Source organism: Dendrobates tinctorius, unplaced genomic scaffold (genome assembly GCF_039654945.1).
Source record: "Dendrobates tinctorius isolate UK_male_01 unplaced genomic scaffold, ASM3965494v1 ptg000120l, whole genome shotgun sequence".
In the NCBI taxonomy this organism is placed as follows: domain Eukaryota; kingdom Metazoa; phylum Chordata; class Amphibia; order Anura; family Dendrobatidae; genus Dendrobates; species Dendrobates tinctorius.
This window is the reverse complement of record NW_027361788.1, coordinates 21,781,834-21,805,089: the sequence shown is the minus strand read 5'-3', so window position 1 is coordinate 21,805,089 and position 23,256 is coordinate 21,781,834. Positions and strand designations below refer to the sequence as shown.

Genomic DNA, 23,256 nt, shown 5'->3' with positions numbered 1-23,256 from the left:
ATAGTGATATCAGTGGCAGGAGCACAGTTATGGACATATTGGTGGCAGGAGCACAGTTATGGAGATATCGGGGCAGGAGCACAGTTATGGAGATATCGTGGGCTGGAACCCAGTTATGGAGATGTCATTGACAGGAGCACAGTTATGGAGATATCGTGGGCTGGAGCACAGTTATGGAGATATCGTGGGCTGGAGCACAGTTATGGAGATATCGTGGGCTGAGCACAGTTATGGAGATATCGGTGGCAGGAGCACATTTATGGAGATATCGATGGCAGGAGCATAGTTATGAAGATGTCGGGGGCTGGAGCACAGTTACGGAGATATCGGGGGCAGGAGAGCAGTTATGGAGATATCGTGGGTTGGAGCACAGTTATGGACATATCGGTGGCCGTAGCGCAGTTATGGAGATATCGTGGGCTGGAGCACAGTTATGGAGATATTAGTGGCTGAAGCACAGTTATCGTGATATTGGTGGCAGGAGCACAGTTATGGAGATATCGGGGGCTGGAGCACCGTTGCAGAGATATCGGGGGCAGGAGCATTGTTATGGAGACATTGTTGGCTGGAAAACAGTTATAGAGATATCATGGACTGGAGCACAGTTAGGGAGATATTGGGGGCAGGAGGATAGTTATGGAGATATCATGGGTTGGAGCACAGTTATGGAGATATTGGTGGCAGGAACACAGTTATGGAGATATCGGGGCAGGAGCATAGTTATTGAAATATTGTGGGCTGTAGCCCAGTTATGGACAAATTGGTGGCAGGAGCACAGTTATGGAGATATCGGTGGATGAAGCACAGTTATGGAGATATCGGTGGATGAAGCACAGTTATGGAGATATCGGTGGCAGGAGCACAGTTATGGAGATATCGGTGGCAGGAGCACAGTTATGGAGATATCGGGGCTGGAGCACAGTTATGAAGATATCGGTGGCAGGAGCACAGTTATGGAGATATCAGTGGCAGGAGCACAGTTATGGAGATATAGGGGGCAGGAGCACAGTTATGGAGATATCGGGGCAGGAGCATAGTTATGGAGATATCATGGGCTGGAACACAGTTATAGAGATATCATGGACTGGAGCACAGTTATGGAGATGTCAGTGGCAGGAGCACAGTTATTGAAATATTGTGGGCTGGAGCCCAGTTATGGACATATTGGTGACAGGAGCACAGTTATGGAGATATCGGGGGCTGAAGCACAGTTATAGATATATCGGGGGCTGGAGCAGAGTTACAGTGATATCAGTGGCAGGAGCACAGTTATGGAGATATAGGGGGCAGGAGCACAGTTATGGAGATATCAGGGCAGGAGCATAGTTATGGAGATATCATGGGCTGGAACACAGTTATAGAGATATCATGGACTGGAGCACAGTTATGGAGATGTCAGTGGCAGGAGCACAGTTATTGAAATATTGTGGGCTGGAGCCCAGTTATGGACATATTGGTGGCAGGAGCACAGTTATAGATATATCGGGGGCTGGAGCAGAGTTACAGTGATATCAGTGGCAGGAGCACAGTTATGGAGATATAGGGGGCAGGAGCACAGTTATGGAGATATCGGGGCAGGAGCATAGTTATGGAGATATCATGGGCTGGAACACAGTTATGGAGATATCGGGGCAGGAGCACAGTTATGGAGATATTGTGGGCTGGAACCCAGTTATGGAGATGTCATTGGCAGGAGCACAGTTATGGAGATATTAGTGGCTGAAGCACAGTTATCGTGATATTGGTGGCAGGAGCACAGTTATGGAGATATCGGGGGCTGGAGCACCGTTGCAGAGATATCGGGGGCAGGAGCATTGTTATGGAGACATTGTTGGCTGGAAAACAGTTATAGAGATATCATGGACTGGAGCACAGTTAGGGAGATATTGGGGGCAGGAGGATAGTTATGGAGATATCATGGGTTGGAGCACAGTTATGGAGATATTGGTGGCAGGAACACAGTTATGGAGATATCGGGGCAGGAGCATAGTTATGGCGATATCATGGGCTGCAACACAGCTATAGAGATATCATGGACTGGAGCACAGTTATAGAGATGTCAGTGGCAGGAGCACAGTTATTGAAATATTGTGGGCTGTAGCCCAGTTATGGACAAATTGGTGGCAGGAGCACAGTTATGGAGATATCGGTGGATGAAGCACAGTTATGGAGATATCGGTGGCAGGAGCACAGTTATGGAGATATCGGTGGCAGGAGCACAGTTATGGAGATATCAGTGGCAGGAGCACAGTTATGGAGATATCGGGGCTGGAGCACAGTTATGAAGATATCGGTGGCAGGAGCACAGTTATGGAGATATCAGTGGCAGGAGCACAGTTATGGAGATATAGGGGGCAGGAGCACAGTTATGGAGATATCGGGGCAGGAGCATAGTTATGGAGATATCATGGGCTGGAACACAGTTATAGAAATATCATGGACTGGAGCACAGTTATGGAGATGTCAGTGGCAGGAGCACAGTTATTGAAATATTGTGGGCTGGAGCCCAGTTATGGACATATTGGTGACAGAAGCAGAGTTATGGAGATATCGGGGGCTGAAGCACAGTTATAGATATATCGGGGGCTGGAGCAGAGTTACAGTGATATCAGTGGCAGGAGCACAGTTATGGAGATATAGGGGGCAGGAGCACAGTTATGGAGATATCAGGGCAGGAGCATAGTTATGGAGATATCATGGGCTGGAACACAGTTATAGAGATATCATGGACTGGAGCACAGTTATGGAGATGTCAGTGGCAGGAGCACAGTTATTGAAATATTGTGGGCTGGAGCCCAGTTATGGACATATTGGTGGCAGGAGCACAGTTATAGATATATCGGGGGCTGGAGCAGAGTTACAGTGATATCAGTGGCAGGAGCACAGTTATGGAGATATAGGGGGCAGGAGCACAATTATGGAGATATCGGGGCAGGAGCATAGTTATGGAGATATCATGGGCTGGAACACAGTTATGGAGATATCGGGGCAGGAGCACAGTTATGGAGATATTGTGGGCTGGAACCCAGTTATGGAGATGTCATTGGCAGGAGCACAGTTATGGAGATATCGGTGGCAGGCGCACAGTTATGGAGATATCGGTGGCAGGAGCACATTTATGGAGCTATCGATGGCAGGAGCATAGTTATGAAGATGTTGGGGGCTGGAGCACAGTTACGGAGATATCGGGGCCAGGAGCGCAGTTATGGAGATATCGTGGGTTGGAGCACAGTTATGGACATATCGGTGGCCGTAGCGCAGTTATGGAGATATCGTGGGCTGGAGCACAGTTATGGACATATTAGTGGCTGAAGCACAGTTATCGTGATATTGGTGGCAGGAGCACAGTTATGGAGATATCGGGGGCTGGAGCACAGTTATGGAGACATCGGTGGTAGGCGTACAGTTATGGAGATATCAGGGGCAGGAGCACATTTATGGAGATATAGATGGCAGGAGCACAGTTATGGAGATATCGGGGGCAGGAGCACAGTTATGGAGATATCATGGGCTGGAACACAGGGAGATATCGGGGGCTGGAGCGCAGTCATAGAGATATCGTGGGTTGGAGCACAGTTACGGACATATCAGTGGCAGGAGCGCAGTTATGGAGATATCGTGGGCAGGAGCACAGTTATGGAGATATCGGTGTCAGGAGCACAGTTTTGGAGATATCGGTGACAGGAGCACAGTTATGGAGATATCGTGATCTGGAGCACAGTTATGGACATATTGGTGACAGAACAGTTCTGGTGATATCGGGGGCAGGAGCGCAGTCATAGAGATATCGTGGGTTGGAGCACAGTTATTGACATATCGGTGGCCGTAGCGCAGTTATGGAGATATCGTGGGCTGGAGCACAGTTATGGACATATTAGTGGCTGAAGCACAGTTATCGTGATATTGGTGGCAGGAGCACAGTTATGGAGATATCGGGGGCTGGAGCACAGTTATGGAGACATCGGTGGTAGGCGTACAGTTATGGAGATATCAGGGGCAGGAGCACATTTATGGAGATATAGATGGCAGGAGCACAGTTATGGAGATATCGGGGGCAGGAGCACAGTTATGGAGATATCATGGGCTGGAACACAGTTAGGGAGATATCGGGGGCAGGAGCGCAGTCATAAAGATATCGTGGGTTGGAGCACAGTTACGGAGATATCAGTGGCAGGAGCGCAGTTATGGAGATATCGTGGGCAGGAGCACAGTTATGGAGATATCGGTGTCAGGAGCACAGTTTTGGAGATATCGGTGACAGGAGCACAGTTATGGAGATATCGTGATCTGGAGCACAGTTATGGACATATTGGTGACAGAACAGTTCTGGTGATATCGGGGGCAGGAGCGCAGTCATAGAGATATCGTGGGTTGGAGCACAGTTACGGACATATCAGTGGCAGGAGCGCAGTTATGGAGATATCGTGGGCAGGAGCACAGTTATGGAGATATCGGTGTCAGGAGCACAGTTTTGGAGATATCGGTGACAGGAGCACAGTTATGGAGATATCGTGATCTGGAGCACAGTTATGGACATATTGGTGACAGAACAGTTCTGGTGATATCGGTGGCAGGAGCGCAGTCATAGAGATATCGTGGGTTGGAGCACAGTTATTGACATATTGGTGGCAGACACTTTTATTTCTAAGCTTACTTTTGCATTTCTATATGTTTCTGTAAGTCGCAGTGTTTCCGAAACTGTAAAAAAAAATAGTTGTTTTTAAAAATGAAAGCTGTTCTAAACTAAACTTTACCTAAGCTCCAAAATTTATGGGAGACAGGTGGATAACTTCACGCCTTTAAATAAATCTTCGCCATCACAACCACTCTCCTTTTTTTGCACAACTCAATAAGCATCACCTACAATGCGTGATGTCACCTGTTGCTCATCGTTCTTTTCAATAAAGTTAAGTGACATGTTTCCCCAGAAGTGGAACTAAGGGGGCGGAGCCTTTGAAGCCAAAACCGACACCACGTTGCCTGGCAAATCCTCATTAGAAGCCCAGTCACACGTAGGTCACCAAAGCTCCGCCTACTTGTGGTTCTGATTCCCTCCCTTCAACGCCTCCTATCCGTCCGTTCTGCTGTCAGCTGCCTGTGTGGGCGTGGCCTGCCGCCGGCTCCGTTACAGGCAGTGAGTGACGGTGACAGCAGCTCAGGGGACAAAAACGGGAAGTAGAGATACCTGAGGCTCCGGACAGCGGCTGCTGCGAGCAGGAGGGCGGCAGGGGACAGGTACCGAGGAGGGACATATACACCTACACACGCTGTACGTACACTTCTACACATAGGAGCCCGAGAATTCATCGTGCAACAGTGCTGGCGGCCGACATGTGACTGCTTCTAGCGGCAGCTGTGCCCTGGTGTGAGACCTTTATAGTCAGTGCTGTGTATAGAGGCACCAGGTAGCGCTGACTGCAAGCGAAGCCTAGATACACCCTATATACTCATACATCTGGTGATGGCTGTGCCTATTGCTCACAGGGCTGTATCTACACCTGTAGTGCTCACATAGGGCTGTATCTACACCTGTAGTGCTCACATAGGGCTGTATCTACACCTGTAGTGCTCACATAGGGCTGTATCTACACCTGTAGTGCTCACATAGGGCTGTATCTACACCTGTAGTGCTCACATAGGGCTGTATCTACACCTGTAGTGCTCACACAGGGCTGTATCTACACCTGTAGTGCTCACACAGGGCTGTATCTACACCTGTAGTGCTCACACAGGGCTGTATCTACACCTGTAGTGCTCACACAGGGCTGTATCTACACCTGTAGTGCTCACATAGGGCTGTATCTACACCTGTAGTGCTCACATAGGGCTGTATCTACACCTGTAGTGCTCACATAGGGCTGTATCTACACCTGTAGTGCTCACATAGGGCTGTATCTACACCTGTAGTGCTCACATAGGGCTGTATCTACACCTGTAGTGCTCACACAGGGCTGTATCTACACCTGTAGTGCTCACACAGGGCTGTATCTACACCTGTAGTGCTCACACAGGGCTGTATCTACACCTGTAGTGCTCACACAGGGCTGTATCTACACCTGTAGTGCTCACACAGGGCTGTATCTACACCTGTAGTGCTCACACAGGGCTGTATCTACACCTGTAGTGCTCACACAGGGCTGTATCTACACCTGTAGTGCTCACACAGGGCTGTATCTACACCTGTAGTGCTCACACAGGGCTGTATCTACACCTGTAGTGCTCACACAGGGCTGTATCTACACCTGTAGTGCTCACACAGGGCTGTATCTACACCTGTAGTGCTCACACAGGGCTGTATCTACAGCTGTAGTGCTCACACAGGGCTGTATCTACACCTGTAGTGCTCACACAGGGCTGTATCTACACCTGTAGTGCTCACACAGGGCTGTATCTACACCTGTAGTGCTCACACAGGGCTGTATCTACACCTGTAGTGCACACGTAGTGCTGTATCTACACCTGTAGTGCACACGTAGTGCTGTATTTACACCTGTAGTGCACACGTAGTGCTGTATTTACACCTGTAGTGCTCACGTAGGGCTGTATTTACACCTGTAGTGCTCACGTAGGGCTGTATCTACACCTGTAGTGCTCACGTAGGGCTGTATCTACACCTGTAGTGCTCACATGGGGCGGTATCTACACCGATAGTGCCCACACTGATGAGTATGCATCTATAACAAACACACAGGTATATAGATCTATATGTACTCTTGCAGTATACAGGCAGTGAGGATATAGCTGCTGACACCTGCTGAGTAAACATTTCCTATGTAAAACCTCCGGGCTCAGACTCTCGGGAGGATTTCCATATACATAGGTTTTCTTTTACAATATGTATGCACACACAAACCTGTAGTCTGGAGAGCGCCCCCTCCTGCACATACACCTTAGGGGATACCCCAGCCCACCTATACACTTACAATGATCCAGGTTTGTCCGTCCCCTGTCACCCGAGCCGCGGTCCTGAAGCGAGTGGCAGTGCTGGCAGTGGCAGCATATGGCGCCCGCCGGCTGTACCCTGTATTGAAACATCTCTATATTCATTCCTCGGAAAAACATAAAACTCCTAATGGACTGCAGAAATGTGAAGGCGCCTCGTCTTCTGCCTCCGGCCAGTCCGGGTATGAAAGAACCGGGGTGAATAGAGTGTTTTTCCGTAGACTCGTCCGTCTGCTCCGGTTGCTGTTCCCCAAGTTGGCGTGCAAAGAGTTTGGGTTGCTAGTGTTGCACTCGGCTGCCCTGATCTCCAGGACTTTCCTCTCGGTGTATGTGGCTCAGCTGGACGGACGTCTGACCCGATGTATTGTAAAGAAGCGGCCGGCAAGTTTTGTTTTTCAGCTGTTAAAATGGCTGCTGATCGCCCTGCCTGCCACCTTCATCAACAGCGCCATCCGTTACCTGGAGGGTCAACTCAGTCTGGCTTTTCGCACCCGTTTGGTGGCCCACGCTTACAAGTTGTACTTTGGAAACCAGACTTACTACAGGGTGAGCAACATGGACGGACGACTGCGCAACCCTGACCAGTCTTTGACGGAAGACGTGGTGGCCTTTGCCTGCTCTGTGGCACATCTGTATTCCAACCTGACCAAACCAGTGCTGGATGTCATAGTGACTACTTACACGCTAGTTAGTACAGCCAAATCCAAGGGAGCCAATACGGGCTGGCCGTCTGCCATAGCGGGACTTGTGGTGGTCATCACAGCTAAAGTGTTGAGGGGTTGCTCCCCGAAATTTGGAAAGCTCGTAGCAGAAGAAGCGAGAAGGAAAGGAGAGCTGCGGTATATGCACTCGCGAGTGGTGGCCAACTCCGAAGAGATTGCCTTCTATGGAGGTCACAAGGTGAGGTGGGCAACTCATGATGGGTTATGTTGGACTTGCAATTAGAGCAAAATTTTTCAAAATTAGGTTCGGAATAAGGTCGCCGGTGAATATTGTATTTGTAATACTTGCCAGACGTCAATGGAAGTAGAAATGAGCATATATGTTCGGAACCGATCGTCAAACATAAATTCGGCAGTAATAGGGTACCAATTCTGCACAAATATGGCAAAGTTTCCTAGTCATATTCTGGGTTTTCAAGATCCAAACTGAAAGTTTAGTTCATTATGGTGGTTGTCCGGTGAAATCAGGTTATCACCTATGTATAGGATGGGTGATAACATACTGATCGGTTGTGGTCAGACCACGGGTACAGAACGGCAAACCTTTTTATCCCTGACTGGGCACTTCTGTCTCTGTCAAAATGAAGCGGCAGTTTGGACCCCCAACCACGTTTATGTTCATTCTCTACTGGGCTGCTGGAAAAAGCCAAGCATAGTGCTCAGCACCACAATAGGGAATGATTTGAGCGGCGGCTAAGTATGTGCCCTGCTTCTCGTCGGTCGGAGCCTCAACTGATCCCTGTGGATAGCTGATATCTTGCTTTCACCAGACAACCACTTTTAAAGTGGACACAGATTCACAGGATAGGTCATAATTACTATATGGGACTCCTGCGACCCTCTTATGTATCGAGTCGGTGTGTTCAAGTGCTGTACCCATCCATCCCGGCCAGACCCACAGACACTGATGAGCAGTAGCGCATGTAAATGCTGCTTCTGTCCAACATAATGCAGAAGTCCTGCGCTCTGGCAATCTATGGGGGGGTCTCAGCAGTTAGGCCTCTACCAAATTGGCAGTTCCTGCCTTTCCCGTATATAGCTGCTAGCTTTCCACCTGTCACCAGGCAGGGACTATTTGCAATATTATGGGAGCAATAGTGCTGCCGCTGCTGTAAGACCGGGTGAGGCACGGACGCTGGGGGAGAGCGGAAGCTCATAAAGGGCGGAAAATGACCAGATGAACCGATGATCCTGTCATATTTTATAAAAGTTGTGTTGGAGCTTTTCGGAATATAAATTAAGGGAAAAAAATATACAGTATAATGTGTCTTGTTTCTACTACGGCTGTGCCGCCCCCCTGGATTTGGGAGGTGACAGTGGTTTATAGCGCACAGGATGGCGGGAGTAATTTGCTTTTCTCATGACTTGGTCATCGTTTTGTCCCATCAAGAAATTCTTCCAAGTTTGAAGATGATACCCCTCAAATTATTTAGATTCCCTCTGTAGACTGAGAACATTTTGGCCACGATATGTTTTTTCCATGGAGGAGAAGGAAGCCGCTGTGAGATCTTTCCTGATTACAAAAGAAACGGGCATGTTGGACTAAAACATGCCTGACCTTTTATTCCCTTTGATATCTGCCATAGAGGAAGGTTGTGACACCTCTGTGAACATTAGATCATTAGCTTGTTATATAATGCATGTAATGTGTACAGACACCTTAAAGGGGTTGTCCAGTAAAGATACAGAGTCGTAGGAAAGTATTCACACCCGTTACACCTACAAACGTAAAGCTGGGGTCACACATAGCGACTCACCAGCGATCCCAACAACGATATCAACGTGTCAGGATCGCTGGTGAGTCGCTACATGATCGCTGGTGAGCTGTCAAACAGACAGCTTCACCAGCGATCAGCACAGCGACGCCGAGCGTGCGGCGTCGCTGTGCACGTTAGTTACCAGCGTGCTGATGCAGGGAGCTGGTAACTAAAGTACACATCGGGTTTCTAAGGGACGCACGTCCCTTGGATACCCGATGTGTACGTTAGTTACCAGCTGATCCCTGGTCTCCCGCCTGTCACACGCAGCGATGCGTGCTGGCCAGCGGGAGACCAGCGATGGAATAAATGTCCAGAGGTTTCCAAGAGCGATCAGCGATACCGGCAGGGGGGCTGATCGCTGTCACACAGCGATCTCGCTGGTGAGATCACTGTTGTGTCACAAAACTTAGCGAGATCGCTATGTGTGACGGGGCCTTAAGGTTTAAGTTTTCATTTAGGGGTATCGGACTTCAGGGGGCTGAATACAAATACAATTAGAAACCCATGTATCATTTCCTTAAACTTCAAAAATACTTTCTACTTTGTGTTGGTATATCGCATAAAATCCCAATAAAATACATTTAAGTTTGCAGGTGTAAAAAATGTGGAAAAGTTCACAGGGTATGAATATTTTTTTCAAGGCACTGTAGGTTATCGCGTAATCACAGGCTAGTCGATAATTTATTGATTGTACGGGTCCAACTGATCACCAGACAAAATGGAGCAGTAGTGGCCACCGCTCCTTTAATTCTCTACAGAATTGCCAAAAAAAAAAGATTGCAGCCCCATAGGTAATGAATGACGCGGCCATAATGGTAAAAGGGCCCCTTCCGATAGGTGTTGGTCCCAGCCCACAGATCTGTAAGATATCACCTCTCTGGTGGATAGGTGATGATTTGTTTTCAATGGATAACCCCCTTATGGTCAATATTAAAGGTGCAGACACAATGATTGTCATTATTGGTATGTCTAGCGCAGCCATATGGCTGAAACTTAACCTGGCAACCATACAAGTCATCTTAACCAAAAACTGTATCTCGTTGGGTAAATCAACCGATCATCTTGACCTATTGATGACTATCCATCATCTTTTCAAAACAAGTCATCCTTGTTACAAGTTTCTTGCAAATGAAACATGTTTAGTTTTCGAAAGCACCTTCTTACCCAACGATCGTTAGCCCAATGGTTGTTGGACCATCTAAAGTAGATCTTCCATGATGGACTTCCCTGATGAGAAGAGCGTCTAACTGCATCTTCTACCACCAAGGCCAAAAATATACGGTACTTTTATTGATCCAATAATGATTATTTTGGTTCCGCTCTACCTCAGTCTCTGGGTCAACCAGATGTTTTGGTACTAATTCCATCAGATATTAGACATTATAACACTCCCATTGCTTCGCATACGGTCTCAGTGAATGTCCATAGCCAACCTCTGATCTTCTGAACTCGGGACCGCAGGGAGTGTTCATCCAGATGCTTCTTATTTTTTGGGATGTTTAAGGTTTTAATTGAATTATCACTCCCGTCTCTAGTGGTTACTGGAGTAAAATGGAATTTTTGCTGGAAACCATAGACTTGAAACATTTGTGGTGCTCAGCTGCCATCGCCCATCTTACCAGCGGCAGACTGACTCTGGGAATCACACGTTGGCTTTGATGCCTCCAGAATAAGAAAGGGCTAATTAGTTCATGGAAAAAACGAATCTGGCTACAGATTAAAACTTCTCGTTGAAGAGGTTCACTATTTTTATTTTTTTGCAATCAGAGTTACGATGATCACATGTCTTGTAATTACTGCAAATTTTCCATCTGGATTTTCAGATAGAATTAAACAACGTGGAAATTTTCCCGGCAGAAAATTGACCTGAGGTGTGGATTTCTAAATCAGCATGTCAGTTCTGGGTGCGGTACCTTCTTAGACTTCCTCCATTCACTCACTGTACTGTAAAATACAGCTCTTTTGCCGCATAAAAAGTCCTAAAAGTATTTTTACATTGAGTGTTTTTTTTTTTTTTGTTTTTTTTTTTTGTAAAGCTGTAAGAAATCTAACATGACTTTCAGGAGAAATGAATCGGATCTTTTTTGAATGTTTTATTTATTTTTTGGGGGAGCGGATTCCGCAAAGAATCCGCATCAAAGAAGTCCAACGATATGTGATGTTTAGATCGACTTTTCAAAAAAAAAATTTATTTGACTGTCTTGTGTGCAAAAGAGGGAAAAAAAAGCTAAAAGCTTTATTCAAACTACCTCTAAAAGACAACGCGTTTCGGGGTCCTTTTTCTCAAGTGACCAAGACCATTTAGGTTTAGCTATGCCACTGGAAAAAAGGAGCATTTGAGCCCTGAAACACGTTGTGGTCTAATTTTTTTTTTTTCCCCCTCCCGGCGCTGTTCAGCACTACTCAGCTGTGGGATGAGGATGTTTGCAGAGTGATGGGCATCTGATTTTGGTCTTCAGTGGATTGTTCCCACCAAAGCGCAAGCACATAAATTGAGCAACCTCGCTTCCCTGTTTGTTCTTCCTTCTCTCCTAGACATAGTCACTCTATGGATGGACAGTCACACTCAGAAAATAAATAATCTTTGCAAACGAGTCTTTGAAGAAAATTTTTTTTATGATTTTTAATTGATGTGAGATTTTTCCAATAAGTTAAATAATGAAACACCGCAAAACCAAAAAGAAATATTCCAAAGGTGAGTATTATATGGTTACTGGTGGCATCACCGCAGACTCCTGCCTCCCACCAGCCCCTAACTGTGACTTTGCAATTAATCTCCCTGCTGTTTTCCTTGAATCTTCTATTGAGTATGGTTTGAGAAAGACCTAGGATTAGGTCGAAACGTAACCATATAATAGTCACCTTTGGAATATTTCTTTTTTGTTTGCGGTGTTTCATTATTTGATTTATTGGAAAAATCTCAAATGAATTAAAAATCATAAAAAAATTTTCTTCAAAGACTCTTTTGCAAAGATTTATTTTCTGAGTGCGACTGTCCATCCATTTACTGTTGTCTGTGGTCTATCCACGCTCAGTCAGCACCTCTCTTTATAGGAAGAGTGCGCGTCTTTTTTTTTTTTCCTCTAATAGTCACTCCATGTGCGCCTATTTTTTTTTGTATTGTCTATTCATCAAAGAAGTGACATGTCTCCTCGGTGGTCTGTGTGACCTCGCTTGCCCAATTAACATTTTTCCATCCCTTTCACATGTTAACGATACTCCAAAACCTGCTAAGTGCCAATTCTACAAGGTCGTAAGGCTCACGTTGTTTGAGGCTCAGCATTCAACGTGTCCTGCTGAGATAACCAATATCTAAGATTCTGTAAAGTTTTTCCCATAAAACAGTGTAGTATATTCGCCATAGCCCTATCATTTTCTATGAAGTTTATCCTAATCACCTGCAATTTACGATCGATATCGTGTTTTGCACTTTTGCCCACGATTAGCTGTTTTCATGGACTGTGTGTCCTGGACACCAGGTCAAGGCTGAAGCTTCATTTCTTCACCAAGGGCAAATTCCATCTAGAAAAGTTTTATCAAGGTTTTTTTTTTCTCAGCTGAGGATTATTTTTTTATAAATGAGTTTTCGTTCTTTTAAGACATGAATGAGGACAGAAAGGGGAAAAAAACCTGGATGAGATAGGACCAGCCATGGTCCTGAAAGCCACCAACAGTTTGGTAACATGGACATTTTGTCTGGCCCAATTTACGTGTCATTTTATTGGGCAGGAAGGAATGAACAGCTCCCTCGGACACTACTTATCTCATAGGAAAGGATCGGACTGGGTGCAATGTCACCTGGCTGACCTAGGGACTGGTGGGCTTTCACCATACCTTTTACAATGGTAGACAGTGAAGTCTGTTGGATTCACCGACACATATGGAGAGGTCGAGCAATGGCCATGTGATAAATGAGAGGGTTAATGGATGTGTTGGGCTATGGTTCATTTGACCAGCAGGGGTTGGAGGTTGGGGTAATTTCTAAGCCGTTCCCAGGGTATTTACAATGTAGTCCATGTTAAACCTTCCAAAATAATGTTTGACTTGGGTCCAATAAAGAAGGCTTTTACCTCGTCTTGTCAGCGTAGGACAAGAGGTCACACGTTGACCAGATATAACCCCAGGATATGACCCTAAATAAGGCTAGTGATACCTAGTGAGTCGCCTGACCAAAAACTGCCTCCTACTAACTATTTTAAAGGTGGTTTGGCTGTTAAAATATAAATAAAATAAAGCCTCAGACATGTTGCAGTCCCTTGGGATCAGCATTAAGGTCTCTGCAGGCAAAGTGCGAACCACAACCTAAAATCTAGCAGGTTTGGATTTTTTTTTCAGTTTGTTGTGTCATCTTGGGACCACGTTCATGATCAACTCAATTTCTAACTTTAAACATGACTTAGACAGAAGCAGAGAACAGAAAGGGTGCTAAGTGAGAGGCCCTTGATATGGGTTTTGGCACGGGGAGAGGTAATGTTCCTCTTTAAAGTGAGGGATAGTGCAAGGGGAGGATATGGGGTGGTCTCAAAGGTCTGACACCCCCCCACATCTACTATATAATCGTCTAATTCTGTCTATCTGTAACGGAAATCCCGCGTCGCTGATTGGTCGCGGTCGGCCGCGACCAATTGGCGACAGGCGCAGTCCGGCCACAAATTGGCACGGAATTCGAACGACACACGCCACCGCTACCGTCGGGAAATCTGCGGCGCTAGCCGCTGATCTCCCGACGGTTGCCGCGGGTCATCTCCTGCCGCACAGAGGTCAGCTGTAACGCAGCCGGGAGATGACCGGCGCAGCGCTCAATGTGCGGATGGTACCCAGGGTCCGGAGGAGAGGAGACTCTCCTCCAGGCCCTGGGTACCATAAACCTATAAAGAATAGAATTAAAATAAAAAATAGTGATATACTCACCTTCCGACGGCCCCCAGACTCTTTCCCTCCACCCACCACACGCCCGGCACCTTCCGGTCCCAGTAATGCTTTGCGCGAAAGACCGCTGATGACGTCTCGCGAGAGTGACGTCATCTCCTGTCCTTCGCGCTAAGCATTACTGGGACCGGAAGATGCCGGGAGCATGGAGAGGAGATCGGGGGCCGTCGGAAGGTGAGTATGTAACATGTTCGTTAGGGCAGACAGCACACCAAGGGGTCAGATGTTGTACACCGGAGGCGATGGGCCGGATTTTATTCATTGAGGGGACTGAATGAGTACAGTATACTGAATATAATGATTAAGACGTGTGTCCCAATACATTTTCTTATTTAGTATGATTAAACTTTCTAATTGACAGATCTCAGTAATAAATCCTCATCTTACCTCGGGAGTATTCCTTTCGGTCTATTCTTCTGACTCACTGAGTGAGTAGTTTGCACTTGGTGCTGCCATTACCTCCTCCATTGTGCCTTAAATAGGGCTTGTGGAATTATTTATTCCCCGTGTTACAGAAATATGTTGCCGGACTGGATGGACCTGTTTAAGAGTCGTTAAACCTCCTGGCTATTCCTCAAAACTTCCTTTGGCAATTAGTCTCACAAATACTTATTCAAGACCTGTAGCGTACCTGGGGATACTTAAGAGGAGCAGGGCTGAATCTCTGCCAATTTGGCATCATTTTGTGTAAAATGGAAACCATCCAACAATTTATTAAACTCTACAGGAACCTCAAACTGAAAAGAATGGGGTGTATGGGGGTGGTGGTATATGTGTCAACAAATCTTCTAATCCTAGAACCGGCATCATTGCCCCTTTCATTCGCACATGGCTCTGGTCACATGCCGACATTGGAGAACACTCCTGTGTGGAGCACAAGATGGAAGTGAAGCTCCAAAATTCGAAGGCTGAGACTCATGGATCAAGATGGGGGCATAAAATATGCCCTAACTCCCTCAGTAATGCTAAATAACTCGGCCAAACTATTAAAAAAAAGTATTCTACTAGACATTTCTCCAAGGGCTAAAACTGACTGTATTGAGAGATTTTGGACTGAGTGTGGGAGTGAGGGACACCAAGCAAAAATGAAAATTTATGGGGAACCTTGATCCACCATTTTTATTTTATTTTTTGCAATTCCATCGTCAAGTTCAGTTGAGAATACTTGGAAAGTTGCTCACAAACTTGGACAAATGTATACCCCTCCACCACGCCACGGATCAAAAGACCGATCTGTCATTTGCAAGGTATCGTCTTCTCTGTGACCTAGAGTGTCTGTGTAATCTTATGAAGGGGTCACAATGCTTCACTTTTTAGTGTTGGGAAGAACCCTTAATCACTTAGGCCTCTTTCACACATCAGGTTTTCGCCGTCAGGCGCGATCCGGCGCTTTTGACAGAAACCGGATCCGGCGAAATGCAATGCCGGATCCGGTTTCCCCCCCCATTGACTTGCATTTGCGCCGGATCGCGCCGGATGGCCATGCGTTTCATCCGGTTTTCGCCGGATCCGGCAATGTGTCGCAATGTGTCGCGATCCGGCGTCTGGAAAAAACGTCTACTGTAACGTTTTTTGTCTCCGGCGAAAAAGCCGGACACGCCGGATCCGGCGCGTCCGGCTTCTTCACACAATGAAAGCCTATGAGCGCCGGATCCGTTTTTTTGGTCTGAGCATGCTCAGTAGCTCTGCCCACAAGACATATATAAAAGCAAGACAGTGGGACCCACAGCCACACCCAACATGCCACCCAAGAAAGCAACCAAGCGAAGCAGGAGAAGGCAGGAGACCACTGCAGCACCATCAGCACCACCACCACCCCAAATGGAGCAGCAAATAGAACATGCTGAGGAGGGGAGGCCAGCAGCAGATGAGAGACGGTAATTATCAAATCCCCCATTCCTCCAAACTAGGGCCATGGAATATCAAGATATTCATTGGCCCTTTGTTTCTCTTTATTCAACAGCCGCCAAAGAGATGCAGCAGCAGCAGCAGCAGCAGCAGAAATGGCATCACTGGCAGCAGCAATACCCACAGCCATGGAGTCTGGCCATCAACAGGACAGCACATCTTCTTCTGGGAGCCCTCCCTCGCATCGTCAGCGTTTGACGGTAAGTTTTTATTTCCAAAATCCATCATCTCTGTAATATATGTCTATTCATTGCCTTTTATTTCAAAACAGGAATCACAAGATGAAGAGGAGCTCCCAGAAGAAGAAGGAAGGGGTGGACAGACACCTGGAGTGGGCTCACAATTGGTAAGTTTTTTGCATCAAACGCAGAAACACAACATCACACTACACACAACACATAGAAAACAATGTTCTGCAGACCACACACAGCAAACAAATGCCTACATCCAAAGACATAACATTTTTTGTTTTCTTCTCTAGTCTTCCCAATCTGGTGCTCGGCCAAGAGGTCCTCGCAGTGCCTCCCAGGGTCGTCGGCGACAGCAACGCGGCGGTCACCAGCAGCGTGTAAGTATAAATATTTTTGCTTTGTTTTTTTGCACTTTTTATTTCATTTCTTTTGTGGAGGCTAATTATGTTATTTTTGTCTTTTTCTTTAACAGCCTTCACAGCGTGCTCCCGACTCTGACGGTGAGGATGGAGGACTCGATGTGGACCACCTCATCGATCTCGTCAGAGAAAGGGAGCCGCTCTGGAATATGGCTGACCGCCGCCACGCTGACCTTATCGTTACCCGACGACTCTGGGAGGAAATCTGTTCTCTCCTTGTGGGCCGCTGGGAGGACCTCGAAGCTCGGGCCCAGATTAAAGAGCGTAAGTATATACAGTACCGGTTGCTTGATGTAAACCAGTGTTTCCCGAACTCCAGTCCTCGTGGTCCCCACGGATCATGTGTTCAGGATTTCTATTTACTATGGAAATCCTGAAAACATGACCCCTGGGGACCATGAGGACTGGAGTTTGTGAAACACTGATGTTGTATACTAACCACTCCTTTCTCGTTTCAGGGAACAGAATTGTGAATCGGTGGCGGTCTGTGAGGGATCGTTTCAAGAAGGAGTTCAATAAAGAGATGCGGGCCCCGAGTGGATCTGGAGGACGCAGGAGCAAGTACAAGTACGCACAAGCCCTGTCGTTCCTCCGGGAAACAATGCTCACCAGAAGGTAAATATTACACACCACATGTGAAAAAAATGTTAGATGTAACTTTTTTTTTTCAGCCAGGGCCATACCATGTCAGTATTTTAATTGTTTTTTTTTCTCTTTATTCCACAGCACGGTGAGCAGCACTCGGGAGCCTGCACGATTGGACCCTTCTGAGGCGATCCCTGAGGAGACCGGCACCGAGGGACACTTCGACCGCCCCGGTACATCTGCACCTTCCCAGCCTTCCCACACATTCGACCCATCTGTCCCATCCACCAGCACAGGAGCATCGTGGCCGCCTACATTACATGAAGCTGCTGGTGAGGAGATCGCTTTCCCTTTACCCCACCCTTCTGCCCCTGCCGCCTCTAGTACACCTGCGGGTACTGGGCGACAGCGGCAGAGGGGTCAGGAAAAGAGTTATGCGCAAGAGTTCTTGCATCTGAATGCATCTTTCCAGAACTGTCTAAAAGTCTTGTCAGAGCAAATCTCCGCAGGCTTTCAGCAGATCAACTCCAGCATTCTGGAGGTGAAGACACTTCTGCAAACCATGCATTCAGAAGCAAGATCTTCGCCAAACCACACCTTTTTCAGGTCTGTTGTGGAGCGCATGGCAACACTATCTCCTACACAGCAGATGCATGTAATGCATTCGTGCCACGGTGCTCTACAGCAGGTTACCTCCCAACCTCCACCTCCCACCACTGTAGTTCCTCCACCTGCACCCCCTCCAGCCACTTTCCATCCTCCCCCTCCTATTACATCTGCACCCCCTCCAGCCACTTTCCATCCTCCCCCTCCTATTACATCTGCACCCCCTCCAGCCACTTCCAATCCTCCCCCTCCTATTACATACCAGCAACCTCACCAGTACCAGACATCTCCCCACTTCCAGCAACCTGCCCCGTACCAAACTCCTTCCCCGTACCAAACTCCTTCCCCATACAACTTTCCATCAACATCATCTGCTCCTACAGTCCCTGCCCAACCCTCCACTCCACCGCCCACCACCTCTTCTGCCTCCCACATGTCCACCCATTCTGTAGCTTTTTCCACACCTTCACCTCTAACTGTTCCTTCCCCACCACGATCCCAGTCCTCTCTCCACACACCCAGTGTCGAAGTGTCCCGCAGCCCCTCCAGCAGTATTTCCACCCCACAGTACACAGATTTGTAATTTTTTTTTTGTGTAATAAAAATGCCCATTGGGTTTAAAACCTTTATTAAACAAGTTTTTTGCACTTTAAAAACATAAAAAAAAAAAAAATTTAAATAAAAGTTAAATTATCGTTTCACAATGGTTGTCTGTCATTTCTTTCTGCGGCGAACTATGTTTTAAAAAAAGGTTAAATACAGGGTATTTCAAAGGTAAAAAGGTATTCAAAACCAGGTATATAACTGTGGGTAAATTTTAGCTTTTTGCCACAGTTGTGTTCCTGGTTGTGTTTGAAGCAAAGTATTTCACCTAAAAAGTTGTGTTTATTGTTGGTGATTTCCTACCAATGTACACAACTTTTGTTAAAAGGTGAAATACTTTGCATAAAACACAACCAGGTACACACCTGTGGCCTAAAGGTAAAAATAGTAAGACCATGACAAGATAGCCAACCAAAGTTGGCTAAGGTATATACTGTTGGTCCAGAAGGTACACAAGTTTAGGGCACAAATCTTTCACACTCTGTCATCCCAGTGTACTCTGCCTTGAGGTGACATAAAGTATAGTGGAAAATTGTCCCTGAAACCGTCACAGAACTTCTAGTGGTAATATTTCCAATGACAACATCCATCTTCGCCAGTAACTTGCTCTTCTCTCCAACCTGCACTTTCTTCTCTACAACCTGTCAAAGAAGGGCTGTAGGAACATGCTATATCTAGTTTTCCAGTAGCCAATCCCGTTCGGAAGGCCACAAGGGTCAATTTTAAAAACCGGATCCGGCGTAATCCGTCGAAAAACGGATAGAAAAACGGATGAACCGGATGAGACGGATCCGGTTTTGTCTGTCAAGAACAAGACGGATCCGGCAGAAAACCGGATCCGGCACTTCAGGTTTTACAAAACATTTGCCGGATCCGGCATTCCGGCACGACGCCGGATCGCGCCTGACGCCGAAAACCTGATGTGTGAAAGTAGCCTTATTCACAAATTGAAAGTGATAACATGCAGATCGGTGCGGGGGCCAATTTCGAGAACTATGCCCTGTATGAATGTAGTGGTGGCTCTGTTCATTCTCTGCTGCACTTTTGGACGTCGCCAATGACCGCATTCTTCTTTTTCCATCAGTCCCATACCGAATGCACAGAGTTAGTACTCCATTCTGACCAAGCATTTCAGGGCGTCATTGTCAAGCTCCGCTCCAATTCCACTTCCAGTGGTTGGACTCCTACCGATCAGTTCCAACTTTCAATGTTGGGAATAACCCACTAACCAGCAATATGTTCCCTTCATACTAGAAATCAGAAGTGTCCCAGCACCAATTACTACTTAAGGACTCTAATTTGGCAACTGTGCCGTAAAAATACTGTGGGTGTGGACACTGTATGTAGCCAAACAGTGCTTGTTGGTGTCAATGCCCGCCAGACTACAACGAGGAGCCGCGGTGGTAAAAAGGGAAATTACACCCAACGTAACACAAAAATTGAGCTTGGTTTGAGTTGGTACACATGCAGCATATAAACACATGTTCGCATTGGCCATAAAGCATACAAAACCTACAAAAGACAAAATGAGAAAATCCCTGCTATAATTAAATAAGTAAAAAGCAAAAGTGCATTTAAGTGATACAGAGTTCTTAGTAATACTGTATTTGAAAAAACTATATCATAAAAGCCGTCCCACCATCGACAAGGTGACTCTGCGGTCGGGGCAGTCCTACACTGTCTAGTATTAATAACCTTATCATGTGTCAAAGTTGATGTCAGTGTGTGAATAAGGGCAGACAAGGATCGGGTCCCAACCAGTGAACACCAGTCAGGGGAAGCCTTTAAATACAATTTCTAGCTCAGGAGAGGGAGGCCACACCCCAGCTTGCACAGAATGCAAGAATACAAAGAAAAAACACAAAAATTGAGCTTGGTTTGAGTTGGTATACATGCAGCATATAAACGGTTACAACTCTTTGTTTGCAGGTCTCAAGGCAATCCGGTGATCGCCGCAACAATTTCATTTTGAAAGGACTTGTCTCTGATAGGTTGCCTTGTTATTAGGGGTAAAGTAGGTTGTACTAATGTAGAAATAAGATATACACACACACACACACACACACACACACACACACACACACACACACACACACAATCATCATTGGGCACTAATCTTTCTTCAAGGGGACTGCAGACTTTTCAATCCTCACAGCACACACACTGCACACTGTCAGGATTGGCCAGTACCAGGCAATCGTGTGACCTCAAATATATGATTTGCATACATGCTATCACATGCCAACTAGACTTGCGCAACCTCTCTCAATACAAGTGAGTGGAGCAAGGCCGGACAAGTCTAGTTGGAATGTGGTTGGAAGTATGTCAATCGCATAGAGTGACTGCAGACTTTAACCTCAAGCCTTGACAACCCCTCTAAATGTAAAAAAAAAAAACCAAGCAAACTTTTATTTACTCACCCTTCTCGGATTCAGTGATGCTTCTAGTGCTAGTTATTGCACAGTGGATCTGCCCGAGTTGATTTCTCGAACCGCTAAGAAAACCGACTGGCTGCAACGCTGTTAACATGACGTTCGTGCTGCAGACAATAACGGACAATGGCAGCAGCGACATAGACTCAACACTGGACCCGGGAAGGGCTAATATTGCAGTTTTGTTTTTTTTCAGACTGCAGCCGGGCGGTGAGTTTTCGCAAATCTGTAAACCCCTTTAAGGCAGAGTATGGCCTTTTTCTCCCTTTTTGAACCAAATTGTAAAAAATAGTTTGTGGATTTGATCCCTCGATGTTTCAGCATTCATGTGTTGTCTTTTCTGAAGTGGAAAGATAATCTAGGAATACTCAAACTTTTACTACGACTGATAAGACTAGTTGTGTTTATTTTTTGCGATCTGTCTCGAAAGCCGTAAAGCTGCTCATTATATGAAACAGAAGAAGGAGGGATTTTAAGCCTCTGGAAAAAAAAATTCCACAGATTATTTGCGGTGGAATCCACAGCAGAGACCAGAGACTGACGAGAAGATCTGTGCTGTGGATTTGCTCCATTCGTTGAGGCTGATTCACGTGTAGTCACTCGCTGCATTTTCCGTCTGGAAGCTGCTTCGATAAGTCACCTGTCGTTCAAATCCCTAAAATTTGCGGCTGTTTGAAGATCAATGTGAAGTTCTCGTTGACTTGCTGTAAATGCACAGAATTGAAAAGCTGAAGAGATGCTTAAAGGGGTCTTCTGCTTTTGGAAAATCCCTGTCCCCTGGCTGCAGTCTGTCACCTCTGAGCTGAGTGGGGTATAGCTGCTATGATGTCTTCTATTCAGAGCACACACAGACATCAGGGGCTCATGCTCTCCTGTCTGCATGTAGCACATTTTCAGCACCATGGGGTGAATTATACAGCGGTACTGAGCAGTGTAGCTGTGAATCCAGCTCTGGGGTGAGAGAAACACTGCTTTTCTCCATTAATAGTCAGCCCTAATGTGATCCCTGTGTTCCTGCAATAATTCTAGTTTTGAGCAATATTTAGATTAGCAGTTTTTCATAGGGAATGATGAGTTCAGGAGGCAGAGGGGGATGGGATGAAGAGTGGCTCATAAGTGGAGAAAGGGGCAGTGAACTTATGGGCTAGTTGAGAGATGCAAAGTTAGTGAATGGAGATAACATTCTGTTGTGATTTCGATGTGTGAATGGCATGGGGAGTTCTTTATTTTCAGCCTTCTTCTGGCTTGAGTTTGTTTAAATCTGCTCTATCCTCGTCTTTTTAGTTGTCTCTGAGCTAGCAAATGAAGACAAGTTGCTCCTATTCAGAGCATAAACAGAGATTTGGGACTCCTGCTCTCCTGTATGCAGCACATGTTGAAAAATAGCATGGAGCAAATTATACAGCGGTACTAAGCAGTGTAGCTGCGAATTCAGCCATGGCATGAGATAAACACTAAGGGTCCCGTTCACTTGGCGACAACTATACGACCTGGTAAGGATCGCTGGTGTGTCGCTAAATGGTCGCTAGTAAGCTGCCAAACAGGCAGATCTCTTCAGCGACGCAGCAACCATCCAGCGATTCTCGCCGGTCGTTGGTACCTTGTCACACAGCAGCTTTTCTGAACGATTCCAGCCTGCGTCCCTGAGTTCTGCGTCGCCAACAAGGTCGCTCGTCAGGTCAAACACAGCGATGCATGCGGGACACTGCCGATGAAAAAATGTCCCATTACATTCGAGCACGATCAGCGATATCCAGCGGGGGGGGGCGGTCGCCGCTATGTGTCACATTTAGCGAGATCGCTGGCGAGGTCGCTGTTGCGTCACAAAATCGATGACGCTTCAGCGATCTCGTTATGTGAGACGAGGGCTTTAAAGCAAGGGCTCTTCCCTTCTCTCTCCATTATAAGGTAGTTGTAATCTGATCCCTCAGTGTTTCGGCAGTACTTATAGTTTTGAGCAATCTCAATTATTAGCAAGTTTTGAAAAGGGAATGATGAGTTCAGCAGGCAGAGGGCATTGAGAGAAGCGGCTCATAAGTGGAGAAAGGAGTAGTGAACGTATGGGTTAGGTGATGGTTGCAAAGTTAACGCACGGGGATCACAAATTCTGATCTATGGATGGCATGCAGAGTCCACAATTTCCGGCCATTTTCTTGATG

At 46.5% G+C, this 23,256-nt stretch overlaps 1 protein-coding gene across 1 annotated transcript in view; it reads left to right on the top strand.

The window, feature by feature from the left end:
* The first annotated feature begins 6,316 nt into the window (after window positions 1-6,316).
* Window positions 6,317-23,256, top strand: part of ABCD1 (ATP binding cassette subfamily D member 1) — a 58,056-nt gene continuing 41,116 nt past the window's right edge. Inside the window, exon 1 of the mRNA XM_073590895.1 lies at window positions 6,317-7,842. Coding sequence (XP_073446996.1) covers window positions 6,925-7,842 — 918 coding nt within the window. The 5' untranslated portion in view covers window positions 6,317-6,924. The remainder of the gene's footprint in view (window positions 7,843-23,256) is intronic.